Below are 20,228 nucleotides of genomic sequence, written 5' to 3'. Positions count from 1 at the left end.
TTTTATCCTCTTGTGCAAAACAAAAAAATGTCTGTAATGTCATCTTATCTAATATTTCCTTTATTTGAATTCCAGCGCAGCTCCGAGTTAGTAAATTATCAAACTGTCTGTTGGAGCTGACGACGCTCGTTCAGTCTCTGCCTGTGAGAAAGGTAATGACGACTCTTGATGAAGGAAATCAGGCTCAGCGTGTGGAACCGATCGGTGATGATGTCTGTCTGCGTTCCTAACCCAGACACAGAGGATGATGAGTTTTACAATTAATTAGCAGCTGCGTGCGTGTGTGTGTGTGTGTGTGTGTGTGTGTGTGATGCGCTCATAGACCACATCAGTATTCCCCTCCAGCTCTTGTCAACATTTCCAGCGATAGCGTGTCATGTCGTGCGAAGATAACTGACAACATGGATCCAGGGATAAAACAAGTGCGTTCGCTGGATGAGCAGCTAAAATGCACAGATGGTGAATTATATACACATTAATGTTTAAGCAGTTCTGTGTTATACTGCAGTTAAAAGCCCAGTATTGTACCACATCTGTCCTGACATGTCACGTAACGTGTTGCACGGAGCACGCATCCGAAGATGATGATGTCCCCCTTAACCTCCTCCTCGATAAGCGGCCCCCCTGTGCAGAGTGGCAGGTTTTTTAATGACTTCCTGCTGATCCCAAATGAACACAGGCTCCGTCTGAGCGACTCAGAGGGATTTCTCATGCATGTAAATCGCCAAATGGGATAATTCAAGTGGAAACACAATACCTCTGGTTAGGGAAAGCGTCATAGTGATGAAATAACCCCCGAGAAAAAAGAAAAATGACTTCCTGATGGGTGGTGTTTAATATCTGTTTTATTTTGAAAGTTAAATCTCATTTAATCTGATTTTACATTGTCTTAATTCGCATTGGATTCACAAAATAAACCTCTCCTATTCTTGGCCTTTATCATTCTAGAATAAAAAATATTTACCAATGATTGAATTAATAGGTTTTAAATCCACCATCATTATAAAGTGATGTGAAAAATAAAGCAGTCGTATATTAAACGTCCCCTCGAAAGGACATCAGAGGTCCAGCCTGTCGTCCTTGTTGATTCAGGCACAGCGTCCACGGCTCGTGTCCGTGCTCCGTCTCCTCTGTGGCATGTGCCAACCCACTCACATGCCGGCCAAGTCCACCCACTCCCCCGCCCCCGGAATCCACCTGCCACTCTCCGTCGTTCATCACAGAGAGAAAGAGAAGTCCTATCTTGTCCTCGAACACCGTCCACCTAAATAAAATGCCCCCAGCCGTGCACGTGTGTGTTTTGGCCCAGTTTCTTTTATGACTGTGTGTGTGTGTGTGTGTGTGTGTGTGTGTGTGTGTGTGTGTGTGTGTGTGTCTAAGTGATTGCTCTCCACTACCTTGTTCCCTGAGTAATAGGAAACCTGGAAACAAATGGATGCTCGACCGATTGCCTCTTCGCTGTCCAACGAAAGGCTTCAGGGGAGCGTAGTTTTTTTTACTTCTTGATGGAGCCTTGTTTTCTTCCACTTCACCAAACTTCCTCTGAAGTGACATCGAAGAGCGGAAAGGTTCTGCCTCAGACCCACAGGTGGAACGACTGCTTCACCTCCGCTGTTACTGCAAATGGAGGCAAATGTGATGGTAATTGCAGCCAATTACTTTCCTGCTGCCCCCTGGTGTTTTGCAAGAGATAAGTATAAGGGGCCTTCATCACGGAGGCAAATGACATCAGCACAATGTTGTATCTCTCTCTCCATCCCCAGCAAGCAGCAGTTGTTAAGACCAGAGACAAAGAAGATGTTTGCAAGGCCACATTGATTCTATTGCAGCCTGATCAATATTACTAATCTGAGGTAGATGCATTACAAGCAGAGGAGGCAGTGAAAGGAAAGGTAGGTGTGAGACACCTTGTTCTTTTGTTATCGCATTTGTGCATCACCCTTTTCACATTTTGGGAAATGCGTCTCCAACCTTGACCGCCCCCTGGTGGCTGGCTGCGGTGCAGTCATAAACCAGCTGCCTCCTCCATGTTAGTGGGTGGAACATGGGCTAAAATGTTCCCTTAAAGATGGTTTCTGTCATTTTCAGGCAGCTCTTATGTTAGTTTTACAGATGATGGGATATTTTGGCTTCATTTTTGCAACGTAGGAAGAAGTAGAGACAAGTCCTCCATCTTTAGGGGGGGGGGAGACAAAGGCCTAAACGATCCTTTAAAATTGCAAAATCTATAATTTACTCATTAAATCCGCCTGTGTTCTTCTGTGACGGCTGCTGACGTCTGTGGACTATCTGGCTTCAAAAGTCGGCGTAAATCACAGGCGTCAGATGAGGTCGATGCGTCACACAACCAGATTACACCGTTACCAGTCAGTGGAGTGACGCACAAACACGACCACAATACAATTGAATCAGGCCCCCACATGAACATAAGCAGCTCCGCCTCCAACAGGGCACCATAAAGAAAGACTTGGGAAACACAAACCTGGGCTCCCAGCTGATTGATTTGATTATTAGTCAGTTTAATGGCCCTCCGGTGACGTCAGGAGACGATTGGTTCCGTGCAGCCTGCCTCCAGCTCCTCGGCCTGAGGTGGAGAGACATCAGCCGCTGTGTGACATGATGAAATGCAAGTTTTATACAATTACCTGCTCTGGTTTGTCAAACACTTTGAAGAACCTTCCTGTGCAAAGAGTTTATTTAAACAGGTTTAATGTCGGAACAGTGATGGACAGGGAGGAAACATCTCCTGAGCAGTGAGGCTGAGTTGTTAAACCAGCGTTAAATAAATCTGCAGCCTTTGCCACATAAATATAAAAACATTCACTGTTTCAGGCACAGCAGACGTATTATGCACTTTTCTGAACAGCATTATCAAGCAAAACGCACCCACCCATTTCCTGAGGCAGGATTTTTCATCTCAGACTTCTTCCCAGACGATTTTGGCATTGCTTATTATGTTTTAATGGGATAAAACCATTAATGTTTCATCGCAGTAACTAATCCTTTATTCTCATGAATTAGTTAGCTGTATAGTTATGCTCGCTGGCACCAAAGGGGTTTCTTGTGTATGAGAATCTAGGCTGCAGCTTACACTCGACGGGAACAGTCGTGGCCGCGGGAGATTATTTCACAACTAAGTGAAATGAGTTCTCATTCACGTTCAGGCCGTGATGAGACACTGTGTCATATAAAATCTGAGAGAAAGCGTTTCAGTCAAGATAAATCATGAAAGTGCATCGTACAGTCGGAGTGCCGACTCGTTGTTCGCATCAAACGAGAGTGCACACTCGGTGATTTTGACAGTCTTGCACAGCAAAACACTGCACCCCTCATTTGCAAATTGCCAGGTGTGCAACTCTTCTCCCAGACGATACCATAAGATATGCATGAAATGGAAAATGATGCTTGTTAGCTTTGATGGTCCGATCATTTGAACTTGTAACTCTGTAGCTTTCTGCTTGGATTTATGCAAAAGACAGGAGCATCAAATAACGTGAGAAATAATCTGTTCTGCCGAGAAGAAAGACGGAATCATATCTGTTTTCGAGTGAGAGACCGAGGCTTCTAGTGGCTGTGGTCACTATGAAGGGAGCAGAGGAGGAAGTCAGGTAGTATGGTATTGTATCTATAACCTTGTTCATTCAATGCTCTGGGGACAGTTCTGGTGGGTCTGTAAAAGGCCTGAGAAGCGACTGTGCTCTAAGTCGTATTCCTTATTTTATTTTCCATGTGGAGTGGCATCATTTTTCCCTCTTATGGCATTTGTACGAAAAACATCCATAAGCAAAAGGGAGCTCAGAGGGAACATACCTCCAACCAAGGCTAATGCCATGTTCCACCATGTTTAAGAAAGTGAATGAAAACACAACAACTGTGACACGTGTCAAGAACGAGGGAATGTCTTCTGCCCACCTGCAGCAGGGGGCAGTAATGAGCCCATTTCAGTGAGGCACACCACAGTGAATAGAAGAAGATGTCGGACGAGAAACTCACCTGCACAAGTGACGTGTTTGGCTGATCTCTATTAAAAGCTATATCTGCAATGCACATATATTAACCATCCCATAGCCGATGCATTTCGGTCAATGTGTTCCAAAGCCTGCTCGAACACGATTAGTCAAAACCAAATCTTGTCTGTTAAGATTCTGAATATTCTCCCACAGAATATATTTATAGAGAAACAAAGTACTTTGCTTTGGGAAGTTACAGATAAACAATGTTCTTCTGCCGACAGCGGTGTCAGATCAGAAAACATGTTTATGTATTGTTCCGGAGGCAACTGTGCGTTCGGGCGCATTAAACCCACAGCAATTTATTTTTTTATTTTTTACAAGGTCTCTTTATTGTTCATGTGTCTGTGCGGAGCGAGTCTCATTGATCCACGGTGTCCTTGCTCCCTCGGCACCGTCTGCTATCTCTGCCATCCTCGCACAGAAGCTCCTCAACACTGTTTCTGTCCAATTCTCACTGGAACAAAACCGCCTGCCACCTGCTGCCAGCTGCTCTGGGACACGACCGTCGCGATGGAGACGAGCGGGACGTCTTCCTGTGTTTGCTTCTGAGGATGAGAGAGTGTCTGAACTGAGCTGTGTGCCGGGGGAAGCAGCTTTTTGGGGTCTCCGAACCCCCCCCTCCCGCTGTAAAGAGGCACATCACGGTTACAGTATGTGTGATACTTGACGAGGCCAGTGTGTCTTCCGTGCTTGGTTAGATTTCGTGTTCATTAATAGCCCCCCGTGGCCGACAGTGTGACCGAACGCAACCATCTTTCAATCTGGGCTCGAGCCCCTTGTTATTCTGGAAGATGAGTGTGATGAAGCCCAGCGTGCAGCTCGCATGCTGCCATCTGCTCCCTCTCATCCGCTTGCCAGGCAAGAGTTATGTTTGCATTAAAGCACCGTGGCTCCTCTGCTAAACCGCTCCATGTTAACACAACATTGGCAGTTTGTCAGACACAATGCATCTCCCCGCGTGGAAGTCAGTGAGCAAACAATGAGGCCTAATCAAGCCGTGCACTGTGTGTACACGTCTACTCATCTATGCAGAACAGGAGCCTGTCAAACGGGCTGAAGATTAAAAGGCAGGAGAAACATAAAGCGATAGAAACAGAGTTGGTTTCTCTTAGTATTCACGTTCTGCAGGAGCTTTGGCAAGGGCACAGGAATCCTCTATTATCTTTCTTTTGACATTAGCTCCTGTTCTTTTTTATTCCAGGCAAAGAAGGAAATATTGATCTGGAAGGTTCCGGCTGAAAGTGCCGCCTCAGAACGAACCGTCACAGGAACTCGAAACCAACTCATTCATCTGCACCTGTTCTCTTTCTAAAAGCAGAATTCTTAATGAGAAAATGTCAAATCAAACCGCTTTTGATGTTGTGTAATGTGACAACTAAAGGGAATTCGTGAGCGGTTCCCACAAGGATAACTTCACATTGCATTGAAACATTCGTTGCACTGTAACAGTATTTTGTGATAATATAACATCGGATATAAAAAATGAACCCATCCATGTTCATACTAAGAGATTCTGAATCATCCTGACTGCAAAACAGCACAACTCAAACATGGAGGGATCTTAAATGTTTCACTGTTTTCCACTGATGTTGTGTTGTTCCAGTAAAAAGACTCAGTCGTCACAGAAACAGCTGATGTTTGCAGTAAAATGGTTAATGGGTGAGTCAATGTCCCCGTCCCCGTTTTGGATCACTCGGTTCTGTCAGAGCCTGACAGCCCCGCCGCCGAGGCAGGTGCTTTATGGTCATTTCCCGAACAATTCAATTCGCTGATTAATTACCCACCAACCCCTCCTTCGGGGTAAAGGCCCTGGAAGCCAGAGCAAGACCCGCAGAATGAATCAAACCACATTAACGTCTGATGAGTGGCAGTTTGCAGTTGACACTGTGAAAACCCAAATGGCTCCGGAAGCAGATAATGATGCGATTGTGAATATGTTTTGTTTTTTTATCTTTGAAGTGCAGGTTACACATATTTTCACAGCACAAACATGCAAATGCTCGCTGGTGGAGAGTCGAGTGTTTGGACTCATTTGAATAATCTCTTTGATAACATCTAGAAATACCCTCCCTCCGAGAGCCAGGCAGTAAAAACCCCACAGTGAGACTAATTTTTATTCATCATCATATTTGGAAAATAAATAGCTTCATCTCATGATAGTCACAATGCAACTTTAGACGGCAGCACAAACAGTATTCAAAACAGATTGTGTTGACTTGTCAGGGTCCGTCTGCGTTTTTGCAAAAGGGCTCATGTGGAAAAGATTGCATTTGCAAAACTTGGCTGAAAAGCAAAGGACAAATTGAGATTGTTTTTTGGTAACACTGCAATAGATATAAATTTTAAAACAATGCACGACACTGAGCAAACACTGCTGCATGAACAGTTGTGTGGTTTGTCCCTGGTCACACGTTTATCACAGTGTTCATTCTAAAAAGCAGAAGGATCGGGGATTTCACACGACAGAAAAGGGGAAAGGTTAACGCTGACATGTCATGCATAAATAATGACTGTAACAAATGGCAGCAATAAACATGTCCACTCAATGGCTTGCTTCCTAAATTACAGCCTTATTCATTAGTCGGCTGTGATCATTAATAAAACCGTAACAAACTTCGTCTTGCGATTGCGAGCGTCCAGAAAAGGATCAGTCGGTGAACAACATCGGTGAGGATTGTCATATTAGAAAAAGAATTACACAAATTTACAAAGAACCTCCCTGAAAAAAATATCACAAGTCGATCCTAGAAAAACGTCCCTGCTGGCAAACACGGCATTGATTAAACTCACGAGAATAAGAGACAGAGGACTGATAAACACATCCCGCGTGGTGCTGCGATCAATATGTGACCCGCGTGTCGGTGATCTCAGCGTTTCCCTGAAAACACTCGCTGTCCTCGTCGTTGTGCTATCGCTAGTCTGTGCATCATCAGCCCTCTTTGTAAACACGTTCCCACAAACTGCCACAGTCAAACCAGCATCTGAGCCATCTGGCCAGAATAGAAATCACTCCCACACAACCATCGTACGTCTTTCCTCCTCCTTCCTGGTAGTCGGAGAAGTTTCTGGTAAACACTTCACATTACACGGACAGAGCAGGAGGGAGCCTGAGCGGGGCACCGGTGAAGGGCAGAGAGAGGAATGTGTTTCTGTAGTGTGGCAGAATTCTTTACACCACGTTGTAGTCACACCAGAGAGGTTATAAAGGAAAACGTGTGGTTGTTGCTGCCGCTGACAAAGTTGATTTGGCACTGCTCCAATCTGGCAATATCCCCGATGTCCAACTCTGATAGTAACTGAGTCGGGTCTGTGTTTGTTGTGAAAATCCTCTGTTTCTCCCACAGCTCCTCCACCTCCTGCTTTTTATCTTTGCTGTACTCGTCGTCATCCTCCTCCTCCTCCTCCTCTGTGATGGAGCAGAGGCGGGTGGCGCTCCCGGGGTTGTCAGCAGGCGGTCTGTAGTGGCACTGCCCGTTCAGCAGCCTCCTCAGTGGCATCAGGGGCACCGCCTCCTCACCAAGCAGCTGCTGCTGGCAGTGCCGGAAATCACTCTGCCGCTTCAGCCGCTTGAACTCGCTGAAGGCGGAGGTGGCGTTCTGGTAGAGGCTGTGGGAGATGGCTTGGGCCTTCTCCGACTTGCTGACCAGAACGGCGTGACACCGAAGCACCACTGCCATGTTTTTGATCTGGTGCCTGTAGATCCAGGCCAGGATCTTGGGCCGGCACGGGTCGGCGCTGCAGTAGGTGATTCTGTTCAGGGAGTAAAGATGAAGGGGCTTCTTTTTCCCAGATTTGTCAGCGCTCATCCTGATGCCTTGTGGCCCCACCGTTAACCTCATCTTGACACACTGCTCCCCGTAGTTGCTCCTCGCCCAGATCTTGGCAACTGCCTCCTGGGTGCAGCCGGGTCCCTTGGCCGTGATGGTGACCACACTTCCCAGGTAGCGCACATTGTAAACAGGCTCCTCTTTGTTCAGCTCCACCTTTTGCCGTTTGGTTTGGAAGATGTTGCCCACCCAGTTGAAGGGACAGTCCGGCAGCAGGTCCGGACAGGAGCGCAGCAGAGAGGAGAGGATGGACTGGTAGGTCAGCCCGGTCCCCAGGCTCTTGGGTTTATTCTTGGCTTCATCCTCGACTAGAACAAACTTGTTCTTCCTCCAGGGAAGCATGGTGCGGCAGGAGTTGGAGCGAGTGAGCCCCTCTGCGTTTGCACTCGTCAGCTCAGACACAAAAAGAGTCGGAACACTCTCGGTGTGTGCGAGAGTGGGAGGAAAAACAGAGAGAAGCTGCTCCACGAAGCACTGAGGAGAGACTGAGAGCCGAGAGCCTCAGCCAGTCGGTTCCCTTCCCTCGCTCCTCCTCCTCCTCATCCTCCTCCTCCTCTTGCTCCTCTGTTGTCTGCATCATGCAGCGCTGATCAGCGCAGGAGCCTCAGCCCCGGCGCTCAGACACCCTCAACCCCCTCCCTGCTTTGTTGTTTCCTTCCAAATGGCTCCGAACCAACGTATTATTTATCCGTATCACTGTATTTATGTTTCTTGTAAAGTCGAGGACGAGAGAACATCGTCACTCTCTCCCGGGGGAAGTATGAGACTTCTTGTTAATTCTGGTATAAAAGTCACTCGAGTCCAAACTGTGAAATCAATTCTTCTTGTTCAGTGTCATGTTTAATGTGAGCAGAATGATCTTGTGTCATTGTTAGGACGAGGATTAAATCGAAACCTTGTACCAGCCTCAAATTGTTTGAGAGCTTGTTTAATAAATAGACAAACACTGAATCTTCAGTTCTATTCTCCTGTTTGTTTTGCATCAGCATTTCCCAGAGAAACTTGAAAGGACATATCAATGCATCATACTCTCCGTGTGAAAGTGCAGCTCGAACACACAGGATGGTCGAGTTCATTAGAAATGAGGATTTAAAACCCGCACTGTGATATTATTACTGTTTCATGAGTGATCATACTAAATAATTCAATAACAACTCGAAGAAAGAGCAAGAGCCCGAAATTAAAAATAGTTTGTAAGCTCCAGCTTCTGAAGAGTCAAATGATGAAACACAAGTTATGCATTTCAAACTAGACTCAGTATATTTGTATTCTACACAGTCCAGGTTATTATATCCACTCTAAAAACGAGGCAGTGAAGCTTATAGAAAGTCCAAAACCCTCTGTCCTGCAAATTGTGCTCGCACTGATTAATTTGTTTTGCCGATTGAAAGTTGGAGTTATCTCCAGGAAAGTTATTTCCCAGTGAAGAAAGTGCTACAGCTTAGAAGTTATACTGGTTGAGGTACAGAGAGCGACACTCTTTCTCTGATAAGAGCTGCTAACATCAGCACATGGACATATACATGTACATTGGAGCTCAGAATTTCCGACCCCCGAGTAAGGAAGTTGCAACTGGAGCGCCCCCCTCAGGTCGGAATTTCGAGGAACCTCACAATCTCCAACTTCGAAACCCAAGATGGCCGCTCTGTATATCAACAGTGGTGTTTATTTGCACTTCTGTCATTAAATGTGTCGTACACATAGCACTGTCCAGTTACTGCGTGTGGACATATCACTAAGATGTTAGTACGTGTGAAATAATACATTATTATGAACTGTTTTTTGCTAACAATGGCTAGATGGCTAACGTCAACATTGTTCCTATACAACTGGAACGTTATCAACTCTGACGTCATTCCGAGTTCCGAAGTGTAACGGAACGTACCATTATTCTGAGCATGTTAGCATGCTGATATTAGCATTTAGCTAGCCTCACAAAGCTGCTAGCTTGACTGGAGACACTTCACCTGGTTTAATGTTTCACAGAGACCTCCATCGTTCACCGGACTTCCGCACGGCCATAAAACTTCAACCATGCTTTGGCTGCAACGAGCGGATATTGCAAGAATGATTGTAATAGGACGATAAAAAAGATTGATAGTGTCATCAGCATTTTGTGGCCTAGACATTCATTATAAAGTTATTACGTCAATATAAAGCGTGTCTGTTTCTCTTAAACATATTTGCTTTAGTAGTAGTAGTAAACTGTATAAACACGGTTTCTAGGTGACTGGGCCGATTGTCTGTGGTGCGATCTGCTTTCGGAACCTGATTAAACCGAGACCGGTGAACATCTGTCTTATTTTACTCCTGTGTCCAAACATCTGTGCGATGGCCGACACTTAATAACGAGAGCAGATAAAAAGCTGTGCGCTCTCGCCGTGGAGGATTCTGCTGAAATGAATCAAAATAACTATCATCTGTTTCTGCCGCTGAGTCGTGCCGGCAGTAGGAAATGAATTGTCGTGTGGAGATGGTGGATGAAGTTCTCTGCCGGGGTCACTGTGGCAACGCTGGAAAAATAAACGTCTCTATTTCTCCCCCTGGTGTTTGCTGGTGTCATTGGAAAAAAATCTAATTGCTTTGGAGACATGGCCTCATATGTGATTTATGATGATTATATAAGTTGAATAAAGAGTGAGCATGATATAGCAGATACGTATCGTATGCAGACACAAAATTCTGAGTGTCGAATATACTGATGATAATACTTAATGAAAACTCAGGAGACAGAGATGTGTTACTCATGGCACCATATGTTTTTAGAAATCAGGACAGACAAACAAAAAATACATAAATCATAATATATTTATCATTTGGCCGTCACATTATCACACTTCACCCAAATTTCCACAGGTGATCATCAACTCAAACTTAAATTCTCTTTCTTTTATCTTATTTTGAAGTGCTCTTGTGACTATTCTGAATCCACAACAAACTATTTCAAGACGCACAAATGTTTAGAGTTCATTGTTTCCCAGCACTGGAATAAAGCAAGTTTTAATACTACAGGAAATCACTTTAAACAGTCACTCGGTGGGAATCTGCAGCAGTTCATATTATCACGAGATTTCAACACACGGGAAAAACATGCATCTATATACATTTACATTTAATTTCTTAAACTACAACCTGGGTAACAACGATCTGATCCCTGGATGAACCAGAACTTCCTTGAGTCACCACAGAACGACGGAGAGGCCTCATACAAAGAGCTGTAGTCCCACAATTCACCGCTTGCTGTTAGATAACTCATCTCTAATCACAGAAGATAAACGCAGACCCTGATATGCTAAATTGAACTAATCCATCATGGTTTGGCCTTTGCAGAAACTGATGTGTGTATTGACTCGTCTGCCGTCTGAGATATGGTCCTGTAACGGGGGCTTTTTTGAATTAGGAAATGTCTGGAACGCTCATCTGTTACACGTCCAGTCGGATTATCTCCAGGCTGCTGGTTTAGTCTGTGTCTGGTTTGAGAGTGTGCAGCCGTTCACTCACAATAAACCCTGTAACTGAGGTTAAAAGCATCATAATATAATGATCTGCATCCATTGTAAACGGCTGTAATCAGTGAGGAGAGAGGAGGGGAAATTTGCTCAGCGTGAATTAGCTCTCGCAGACAGAGAGTGTGGTGCATTTTAATGAGGCTTTCTGCAGTCAAGGTGAATGTTACAGAGTTTATAAAGAATCTTATGAGTAAACTTTACTTACATACAGTGGGGAACTTTAATCGTGTTCCTCTGGCAAGGTAACATTATCCATTCATTCATTCGTTTGTATTCATTTCGAACATGTAAATAAGAAAAAGATTAATTATACAAACAAGTGAAAATATCAACAGAAAAAAGGGATGAGGATCAAAAAAAATAAAACATCTAACGATTAAATTTTAATATTCGAAAAAGGAGAAAGATGAGGTATAATAATTCTTAAGTTATTTTCAGAAACTGATCAACGTCCAAAGTCAGTGGGACACATCGTCTCGAAATTATAACTTTGACTTGCTGTTAATTGGAGGAAGAGTCACTGGATCAGCAAAGTCAGCAAGAGTCCTCCTCTGGGGACCATGAACGTCCAATAACAATTGCAATGGCTCTGATGCTGATATTTCTCTTGGAACAACTAACTCACCAACACAACCATCCCTTTTCCATCCCACACCACAATTCTGGCTTGGATCTGTTCACCATTTATTGGATAAGTTACAAATCCATCTCCAGCTGATTCATTGTCATTTCCTGTCACTCTGACTTTGTTTTTCCAGCATCCCAGGTTCCCAAATGTTAAAACAGCAATCAATGTAAGTGACGTCCTTCCCTCAAAATCCCTCCTTCTCCTTCACTTCTTTTCATTGTTCTCGAAGGCGGCTTTTTATCCAGCATATGCTACATACTTCTGTCTCTGCAGCCTAATTGAATTAGGCTCTGTGTTCATCATGCTACACTTACCCAGAGCAGCGTAATCAATGCGAGGGGCCTGGCAGAGAGGGTCGCAGCTCTTACGCGGCTGATTAATGGTCGTACGTGAGGGCGGCAGCGAGGCAGCCGGTGCACGCTGTAAAGAACGAGAGCGAGGGAATGATGACAGAAAGGGCCGCGGCGCTCCTCATACATCAGGCGGCTGCAGATAACGCGACTTCACCCAATAAACAAAAAGAGGCAAGTCCCGCAAAAATGATAAGAAAAGGCCGTGGACATTTTTGCTGAAGTCATTTCTTTGTTTACAAAAAGTGTGTGAAGTTTGAGCCTCGAGGGATGAAAATCAATATCACCTCATTGCCATGCTATAGATTATCATAAACCTGACGGAATCCATATTGAAGTTATGTCATCGGGTAACGAGCAGGACGTTAGATACAGGAGGTTCATTCCTTCCCTTAATCAGGGGAGCGACACAGTCACAGGAGACCTGAAGGTCGACTCATTTACTCCTGAACTGGAAGTGCTGCACAACAGCGAGAGATTTATTAGTTTGAATGAAAGGTCAGATTAAAAATGTAAATTAGCAAATGAAAAAAGTGCATTAGTGTATATTAATGTGAATAAGACATCGTTTTTCGGTCTTTAATCATCCAGATGTGACTCACGGTTAAAACATGTTCAGGTAAGTTGCGTTCTTGCCAAGACTAAGATGAGAAGAACTAGAGTTACTGTCATATCTGCCGTTGGAATATAGAGTGACAGTCGGCAGCTGGTTAGCTTAGCTTAGCATTAAAGCAGAAGATGTAGGAACATGTGACCTATGAGACAAATTGTGATTTGTGAATATGGGCTATACAAATAAAATTTGATTGATTGATTGATTGACCTGACTCTGCCTAAGGTGAGAAAATCCACACATCAACTCCTCTAAAGCTCAGAAAACAACAAGTTATATCTACTTTATTTATTCTGTACAAAAACTGAAATGTAAAAATAGGAATTAATGAATAACAGGAACAACTTAACGACCGAGTCAGTGACTGTCAACAGCACTTTAACGTTAATGAGCCGCTGCTTCTACAGAACTTTTGATGATTTCTGGAATTATTAGATATAGATTATAATAGTTTTTTAAGATGTTTTATTGTATCTGCAGTGTCAAAGCACATTTTGGTTCCATGCCTGACGACATTCACACTAAGTGGATCACAAATAGATCATTTTTCTGTCCTCACTTATTCACACTGCGATAATTGCAAATTACTGATATTCCCCATATTCAGAATCATGAGTGTCATTATTCATTTTTAATGCAAGTGGTTTTGTCCTTGAGTGAATACGAGAGGCATCACAATAAAAGTCTGGAGCAAACTGCTTAATTATACATCCAGAGCTCCTGTTAAATATTCCTCAGAGAACACAATGCCAGCTGATTTCAATATATCAAGGAACTGAGACTTCTCCAAAATACTGCTCCTTTCAGTGGGAGAATAAGCAGATTGAACGCCTGAATAGAGCTGGAAGCTGTGAGATGTGTTGAGAGAACAAAAATATTAAATCTTCCAATTATTCCAAATGGGATTTTACACAAGAGACTCCACGTTTGAAGTTTTTCTTCTTTATCAAACGCCCCAAAACTTTCTTTTTTTAAATCACAGCCTTGACTTTAAAGGAACCTGTATGAAAGTTAAAATTTAAAAATGATATTTATCAGCTTAACAATGGTTCAGAATTACATAGAAGTTAAAGAGGGAGCTGCACTTATTCAACCAAAACTAGCACAATGTTCCTATTTGACATTTTAGAGGTTAACAAACTTATTTGTGTGGCTTAGAATAATGTTTGTGCACTCAGTTACTCATGCAGGCATCCTATCGTGTTTTTCTCAATTTCAGCATGTGTGCAGTAAATCCAACACAATATCGCAAGCAACGCAAGCTGCTGTGTTTGGCTGTGTAATTGGATAAACTCAGGGACGGGGAGCTTGTCTCAATGTTGACAGCTTATCTGAACAGAGTAAATTCCAGCTGTCATCCTTTTCAACACGGCAACATCCAGAGGAGAGACACACATGATGTTCTTCTCACCTCTTGTGCTCCCGGAAAGCTGTTTCCTCCGTCTGCTCTTTGAAAATCCACTTGAGCGTGTGCCAGGCTGGCATTTGAGCAGAAGTCCTTGTGTGACAGGCACAAAGAAAGTGAGGAGGAAGGAGTTTTTACGTGGGCAGCGGGTCCAGAAAGGTGGAGTGACTCCACAAAACAAGGTGACTAATATTTCACCGAAGACCCAAGGACATTTTTGTTCTTTCGCCGGGGTTGAAAATGAGGTGGCACCTTTTTTCGCGGGCAGAAGAAAGCTGTGAATTCTCGTAGGCTTATCACTCACGTGTCAGGTCGAGTTTGTCAGACGGATGTCGCCAGAGGAGTTTTTCTGTGCCAGACATTCCTGTTACATTATTAAACCGCTGAAGTTTTAAAGGGTAGTTCAAGAGGCCACATCCGAGTAAAACTTAAAATCTGGGACATATTTATTGTCTGAATTTTATTTTCTAATGGAAAATCCAGACTAAAACAATAAGTACAGTATTTACAAGGTACTTAAAAACGATTCTGCTTGTGTTTATACAGAGTCTGTGGGCGAGGGACAAGATTCTGGGGGCTGGAAGCTTCTGGTTTCCTTTTTCTAGTTTGACGAATCATGTTTTGGTTGCCGGGAGGTAAACTGCAGGCGGAACACCTTGATTGAAATGCATCAGCTTTTCAATTTATCTGCGCTCACATGCCGATAGCTGTTATTAGCAATTAGCCAAAAATGTTGTCTTGAACTAAAACACCGTGAAAAACTATTACTGTTTGTGTTTGGTTTGGAGAAACAGACTCGTGTGATGAAGCGAAGCTGAAACTCCAAAAGTCTGTGTCCGGTATTACAGTGTGTTCTTTTTTTTAATGTTTTATTAAACAACACAGAAGAAATACACCAAACATGATGATATTCAAAGAAAAGAAGCTACATTTGTTAGTTTAAATATGTTTCTAGTCACGTATGAGGAGCAACACATTAAACAACATCACTGACTCACACTCTGCCTCGTGTTTTCTCAAGTCACTCTGGGATTTCACCTTTATTTATTTAAATGTAACTGTGTCCGTGCACTGGTGGGAATTGTAAGTCATGGTTGACTTTGGAGGCGCCCGATAATACCAGTGTTGAAAATATAATTTGTATGCAGCTGGAGGATGAATTTCTACCTCAGAGGGTCGACTGTGGGCAAGACAAACATCTTCCTGACCTCCATCCGGCCTGTGGGGGCTGGATTCTGCTTTTATTGATTTAGTTTTGTTTACTATAGCACTGACGTCCGCACCATGACACAGGAAAAATTAATAAATGGTGCAGCAGATAAATTCAATGTGACATGGAGGTTAAAAAAAAAACAACAACACAGAGTCGAGTTGGATTTCTTTTATTTCCTGAGATATTAATTTATTGTTTGGACATAAAGATGAAATTCAATTACTGAGGAGAGGGACATTTTACTAATATATACATAAAATAATTAATATTAAATCACACTGCCATAGTACAACGTTTAGAAACCTGAGGGTGGTGACTGTTCTTAAGTTCAATGTAGATGGTCACTTTTAATGAAGGGTCGTCTATCATGTTGAGTTGGTGTGAAGAAATCAAATAACTTAAACTCATACATAAATATATACATTAAACACACAAGTTATTGAACTAAGTCACTCTCAAGTTATTTGATTTATTCCCATTCACTCAACATGATAGAAAACACATCATTAAAAGTGACCATATATACAAAAAAAAGGTACATGTATTACTATGTAATTGAAATACATAAAATCACCTCTTTAAGCATGATTATTTATTTGAGCGTATGTGGTGACTATGTACTATATATTTATAAAACTATTTAAAAGCTCATAATAATACAGAATGACAAGTAAACATATACTGTCAGCTTCATAAAAACAATCACATTCAATATTTAAGATAAAAACAGATGACTTTGAGATTCAATTTATACTTTTAATAAAATAATCCGAAATCAGTGTTAATTAAAAAGTTATTATCGGTGGTGTTACTGGTGATTCCGCAGCGACATCTTGTGGCCGGGAGGAGAAACTGCAGCTCGGGGGGGTACTTCCTGCTCCTGATGTTCGCAGAGGTTGTTGTTGTTGTTGTAGTTTCTGTTGGTTCCGTGAACTCAGCGACGAGAGACTCAGTGAAAACAGGTTTGACAAACGTTAATTCACAGATTTCAAACTGCTTCGTAACACGACAGCTTGACAGGCGTCTTTTAAACGAGGGCGGGGTAACGTGTAATGCTAGCGCAGTTAGCCGAGGGACCGCTAGCTAAGTAGCCAGTTAGCTTAGTAAGAAACGAAAGTAGCTACGTGTCAGTGCTCGTACTGTTGATAACTAACTTAGGTTAGTAACTAGTTAGTGAAGCTGAAGCGAGTCGTGTCACTTATTAGATCCTTCAACATCACAACAAACACAGCTAGCTTAATACTAACCATGTTAGCCTTGTGTCTCTGCCAGAGGAAACATATATATATGGATAATAATAAAGTTTATATCTCTATATACAATATGTTTTAGTTAATGGTTTGTGCAGTGGCTCTGAAAGTCAGTTCCTCTTTGAGTTCAAGGGAAAGACAGACAGACAGACAGACAGATAGATAGAAAGATAGATAGACAGATAGACAGATAGACAGACAGACAGACAGACAGATAGATAGATAGATAGACAGATGAATAGACAGACAGAGACAGATAGATACATAGATAGACAGACAGACAGACAGATAGATAGATAGATAGATAGATAGATAGATAGATAGATAGATAGATAGACAGACAGATAGATAGACAGACAGACACAAGACCATAAGAATAATAAAAGGTCAAAATGAATCGAGGATAAGTTCACTGCACTGAGATGAAAGTCTCGCCACCAGAACTACTACAAAGCTGTCACTGTAGAGGAGTATTGTGCTAATGAAGATATTGTAGTAACTGAGAGTACTGCAGAGTATTGAAGATACTAGTATATAAGATAAAGACGATAAAAGAGTATTGAAGCCAAATATAAATAGATATAAAGATATACAAAGTTGTGCATTAGACTAACAGAGCCTGTACAAATCTCGGTACAGCGGATGTAAGTGTCTTTAAACAAAAGGTGCCAGAGTAAAACTTAAAATACAAAAAAACTCCTCTCCTCTGAAAGGTAGCGTTGAAAATGAAAAATACTTAAAAGTTGTACTTGAGTTAAATGTGCGAGGAAAAAAAACGACAGATGGTAAATGGTGTCGCCTCTTTTCCAGCAGCAGGGATCACAGGATGGAGTCCAGTGGGAAACCCTCCACTGCACAGGTGGTGGTTCTGGCCACCAGCTCGGCCCTGACCGGCCTCTTCTACTCCATCTACAAGAGCAGAGCGACGACCGTCGCCAGACTAAAGGTCGCACGCGTTTCTGCTCACTCTGTCTCTGTCACGTTAAAGTCACCGGCGTGTGAATTTATTGCCCTTTTTATTTTCCACGTGTTAATCTTCGAAGTTTGTTTTTCGACAGGAAGCCAAGAAAGTAACCATTGATAAGGATTTGAGTAACATCCTGTCTGAAACTCCAGGAAGATGTGTCCCCTACGCAGTCATAGAAGGTGCGTTCAGCCACCCTGACTCTTTTTTTATCAGGCCAAACCTGTATCTGCAGAATAAGCTCTAACCTATACTATTAAATCATGTATATTTATAACAATAGTTCTACACTTAGTCTTTACTTGTCCCACACTGCAGGCGCCGTGAGGAATGTGAAGGAGACTCTGAGCAGTCAGTTTGTCGATAACTGCAAAGGCGTCATTGAAAGACTGACGCTGAAGGAGGAGAAGATGGTTTGGAACCGCACCACTCACCTCTGGTAAGTACGACACTGAGAGAGATGTTGTTCTGAATGTGGTGAAATACACTCACAAGGTCTTTATCAGGGGAAACTTCACATCATGGGACCTTTCAAAGTTATATTAACACAACATTACCTTCCTGAATTCTTCGAAACGGTCACGGTCCTTCAGATGTTTACCGTTGGTTGACGCAGACTTGTAACACCTTGTTGGTGTTTTTCACTTTTCCTCAAGAACTTATAGGAAAATACAACCCTTCTCCTTTCCTACAATGTTTGGTACTTTTTGATTTGATTTTGATCTTTGATCTTTGATTTTTGGGTTAGGCCCTTAAATCCTTTACACATAGCTGCAAATATCACTTCTGTGCATTGAGCTGCTGGTGTGGTCTTTAATCCAACGCAGCTCAGAGCAGGAAAAGAGTTTTTCACTCACTGGAAAAGTAATAAGCTCTATTTTTTTCTCTAAATGTAAAACATTTTTTTTCAATGTAAAAATTTACAATTAAATGTGATTTCATTTGGATTCTAAAGTGACAGACAAACACTTCAAATTTGCAATAAATTCAGCAATAAATTCAGTTTTACTTTTGATGATCACTAAGTGAATAATAATTAGTTGCAGCCTTTAAGAAAACTCTAGTAACGTGAGTGATATTTCTGAACAGGAACAGCACAGAGAAAGTCATCCACCAGCGAACCAACACAGTCCCGTTTGCCCTCGGGTCTCACGACGAGAACATCTCTGCCTTTGTGCGGGTTGTCCGTCCGCTGGACGCTGCAGAGCTGGACCTGGAGACCACCTACGAGAACTTCCACCCCACTGTCCAGTCCCTGTCCAGTGTTATCGGCCACTTCATCAGCGGGGAACGGCCCAAGGGCATCCACGAAACCGAGGAGATGCTGCGGGTGGGAGACAGCGTCACGGGGGTGGGAGAGCTGGTGCTGGACAACAACCTCATCAAGCTCCAACCTCCCAAGCAGGGCTTCCCTTACTTCCTCACCCGGCTGGACTACGACTCTCTCCTGAGGAAGCAGGCGAAGAGCGTGAGACTGTGGAGGATTCTGGCTCTCGTCTCCGGCGTCGCCGCCTGTTCGACGTTCTTCTACATCCTGTGGAAGAGATACGTGCTTCACAAGCAGAGTAAGAAGGAGAGGAGCATGCTGGAGGAATACAAGGAGCAGCAGAAGAAACGCATGCGTGAACTCAACATCGAGGAGAGCAGCATGTCGCCCACCAGCTGTACTGTGTGCCTGAGCCAGGAGCGCTCCTGCGTGTTTCTGGAGTGTGGCCACGTGTGCGCGTGTGCTCAGTGCTACGAAGCCCTGCCACAGCCAAAGAAATGCCCCATCTGCAGGGCAACTATAGACAGAGTGGTGCCTCTGTACAACAGCTAATGTGGACATTTCCTACACAGACACTACTCAGCATTTTAGAGTCACGGAAACGCGTCATTCAAAAACTGTCGTCTGTGGCTCCAGATGATGAATAGCTGCAGGTTCTGTTTTTCTTTCCCGTGAAATGCTCAAATCCTATTTGGAAAGTTTAATTCATCTTGATAAAGAAAATGTAATTCCTTCTTTCAGCCTGTGTTACAAGGACATTTTTTTTTTTCTGTACACAGAAATACTGATCAGATATGTCATTGCTCAGTTTCCTGATAAAGATAATTAATTTATGTTAAGAGTGTTTTTTGAATGTTTTTCAATTTTATATGCGTCTCCAAGAGCAAAGAAACATTAAATGCATCTGAATAGACATTAAAGTAATGCTGTAAATTAGAAAATACATCAGCAACAAAGCATACGACAGCATAAAAACACTTTAATACTTGGAATTGTTAATGTGTTGATGTGTTAAAATCATATTAATCCTCAAAATAGCTGCACGACAACATGCACACGACAACAAAAAGATATGACAACTAAAATCATGACAAAAAGAGTCACGTCAGCACTTTATAAGCTCATAATTTGTGGAGGGACATAAAATTGAAGTATGAAAAAGTGCGTCACTGCATTTGAGTAAATGTAT

The 20,228-nt window shown here is 42.9% G+C and overlaps 2 protein-coding genes across 3 annotated transcripts; one reads left to right on the top strand and one right to left on the bottom strand.

The window, feature by feature from the left end:
• Nucleotides 1-5,946: 5,946 nt before the first annotated feature.
• Nucleotides 5,947-8,407, bottom strand: fam43b (family with sequence similarity 43 member B). The gene has a single exon (XM_035159469.2). It carries the CDS (start codon nucleotides 8,180-8,182, stop codon nucleotides 7,199-7,201), a length of 984 nt encoding a protein of 327 aa, XP_035015360.1. The 5' UTR covers nucleotides 8,183-8,407; the 3' UTR covers nucleotides 5,947-7,198.
• Nucleotides 8,408-16,390: 7,983 nt separating this feature from the next.
• On the top strand, nucleotides 16,391-19,872 carry mul1b (mitochondrial E3 ubiquitin protein ligase 1b). 2 transcript variants are annotated; one of them, XM_035160030.2, is made up of 5 exons: nucleotides 16,391-16,520; nucleotides 17,622-17,754; nucleotides 17,867-17,954; nucleotides 18,091-18,211; nucleotides 18,862-19,872. In XM_035160030.2, exons 2-5 carry the CDS (start codon nucleotides 17,635-17,637, stop codon nucleotides 19,589-19,591), a joined length of 1,059 nt encoding a protein of 352 aa, XP_035015921.1. In that variant the 5' UTR covers nucleotides 16,391-16,520; nucleotides 17,622-17,634; the 3' UTR covers nucleotides 19,592-19,872. The 2 variants fall into 2 exon arrangements, with proteins under 2 accessions (XP_035015921.1, XP_035015919.1); XM_035160028.2 differs by having other exon boundaries at nucleotides 17,619-17,754.
• Nucleotides 19,873-20,228: the final 356 nt, after the last annotated feature.

This window comes from Hippoglossus stenolepis, chromosome 6, assembly GCF_022539355.2.
Source record: "Hippoglossus stenolepis isolate QCI-W04-F060 chromosome 6, HSTE1.2, whole genome shotgun sequence".
NCBI lineage: Eukaryota > Metazoa > Chordata > Actinopteri > Pleuronectiformes > Pleuronectidae > Hippoglossus > Hippoglossus stenolepis.
The sequence above is the reverse complement of the archived record's forward strand: the minus strand, read 5'-3'. Positions and strand labels throughout refer to the sequence as shown.

Bases quoted from the DNA above. Each gene is read 5' to 3' on its own strand.
- mul1b (XM_035160030.2), top strand. From the start codon at position 17,635: ATGGAGTCCAGTGGGAAACCCTCCACTGCACAGGTGGTGGTTCTGGCC. The intron at 17,955-18,090 runs GTGCGTTCAGCC...CCCACACTGCAG, and splicing joins CCCCTACGCAGTCATAGAAG to GCGCCGTGAGGAATGTGAAG. The intron at 18,212-18,861 runs GTAAGTACGACA...ATTTCTGAACAG, and splicing joins AACCGCACCACTCACCTCTG to GAACAGCACAGAGAAAGTCA.
- fam43b (XM_035159469.2), bottom strand. From the start codon at position 8,182: ATGCTTCCCTGGAGGAAGAACAAGTTTGTTCTAGTCGAGGATGAAGCC.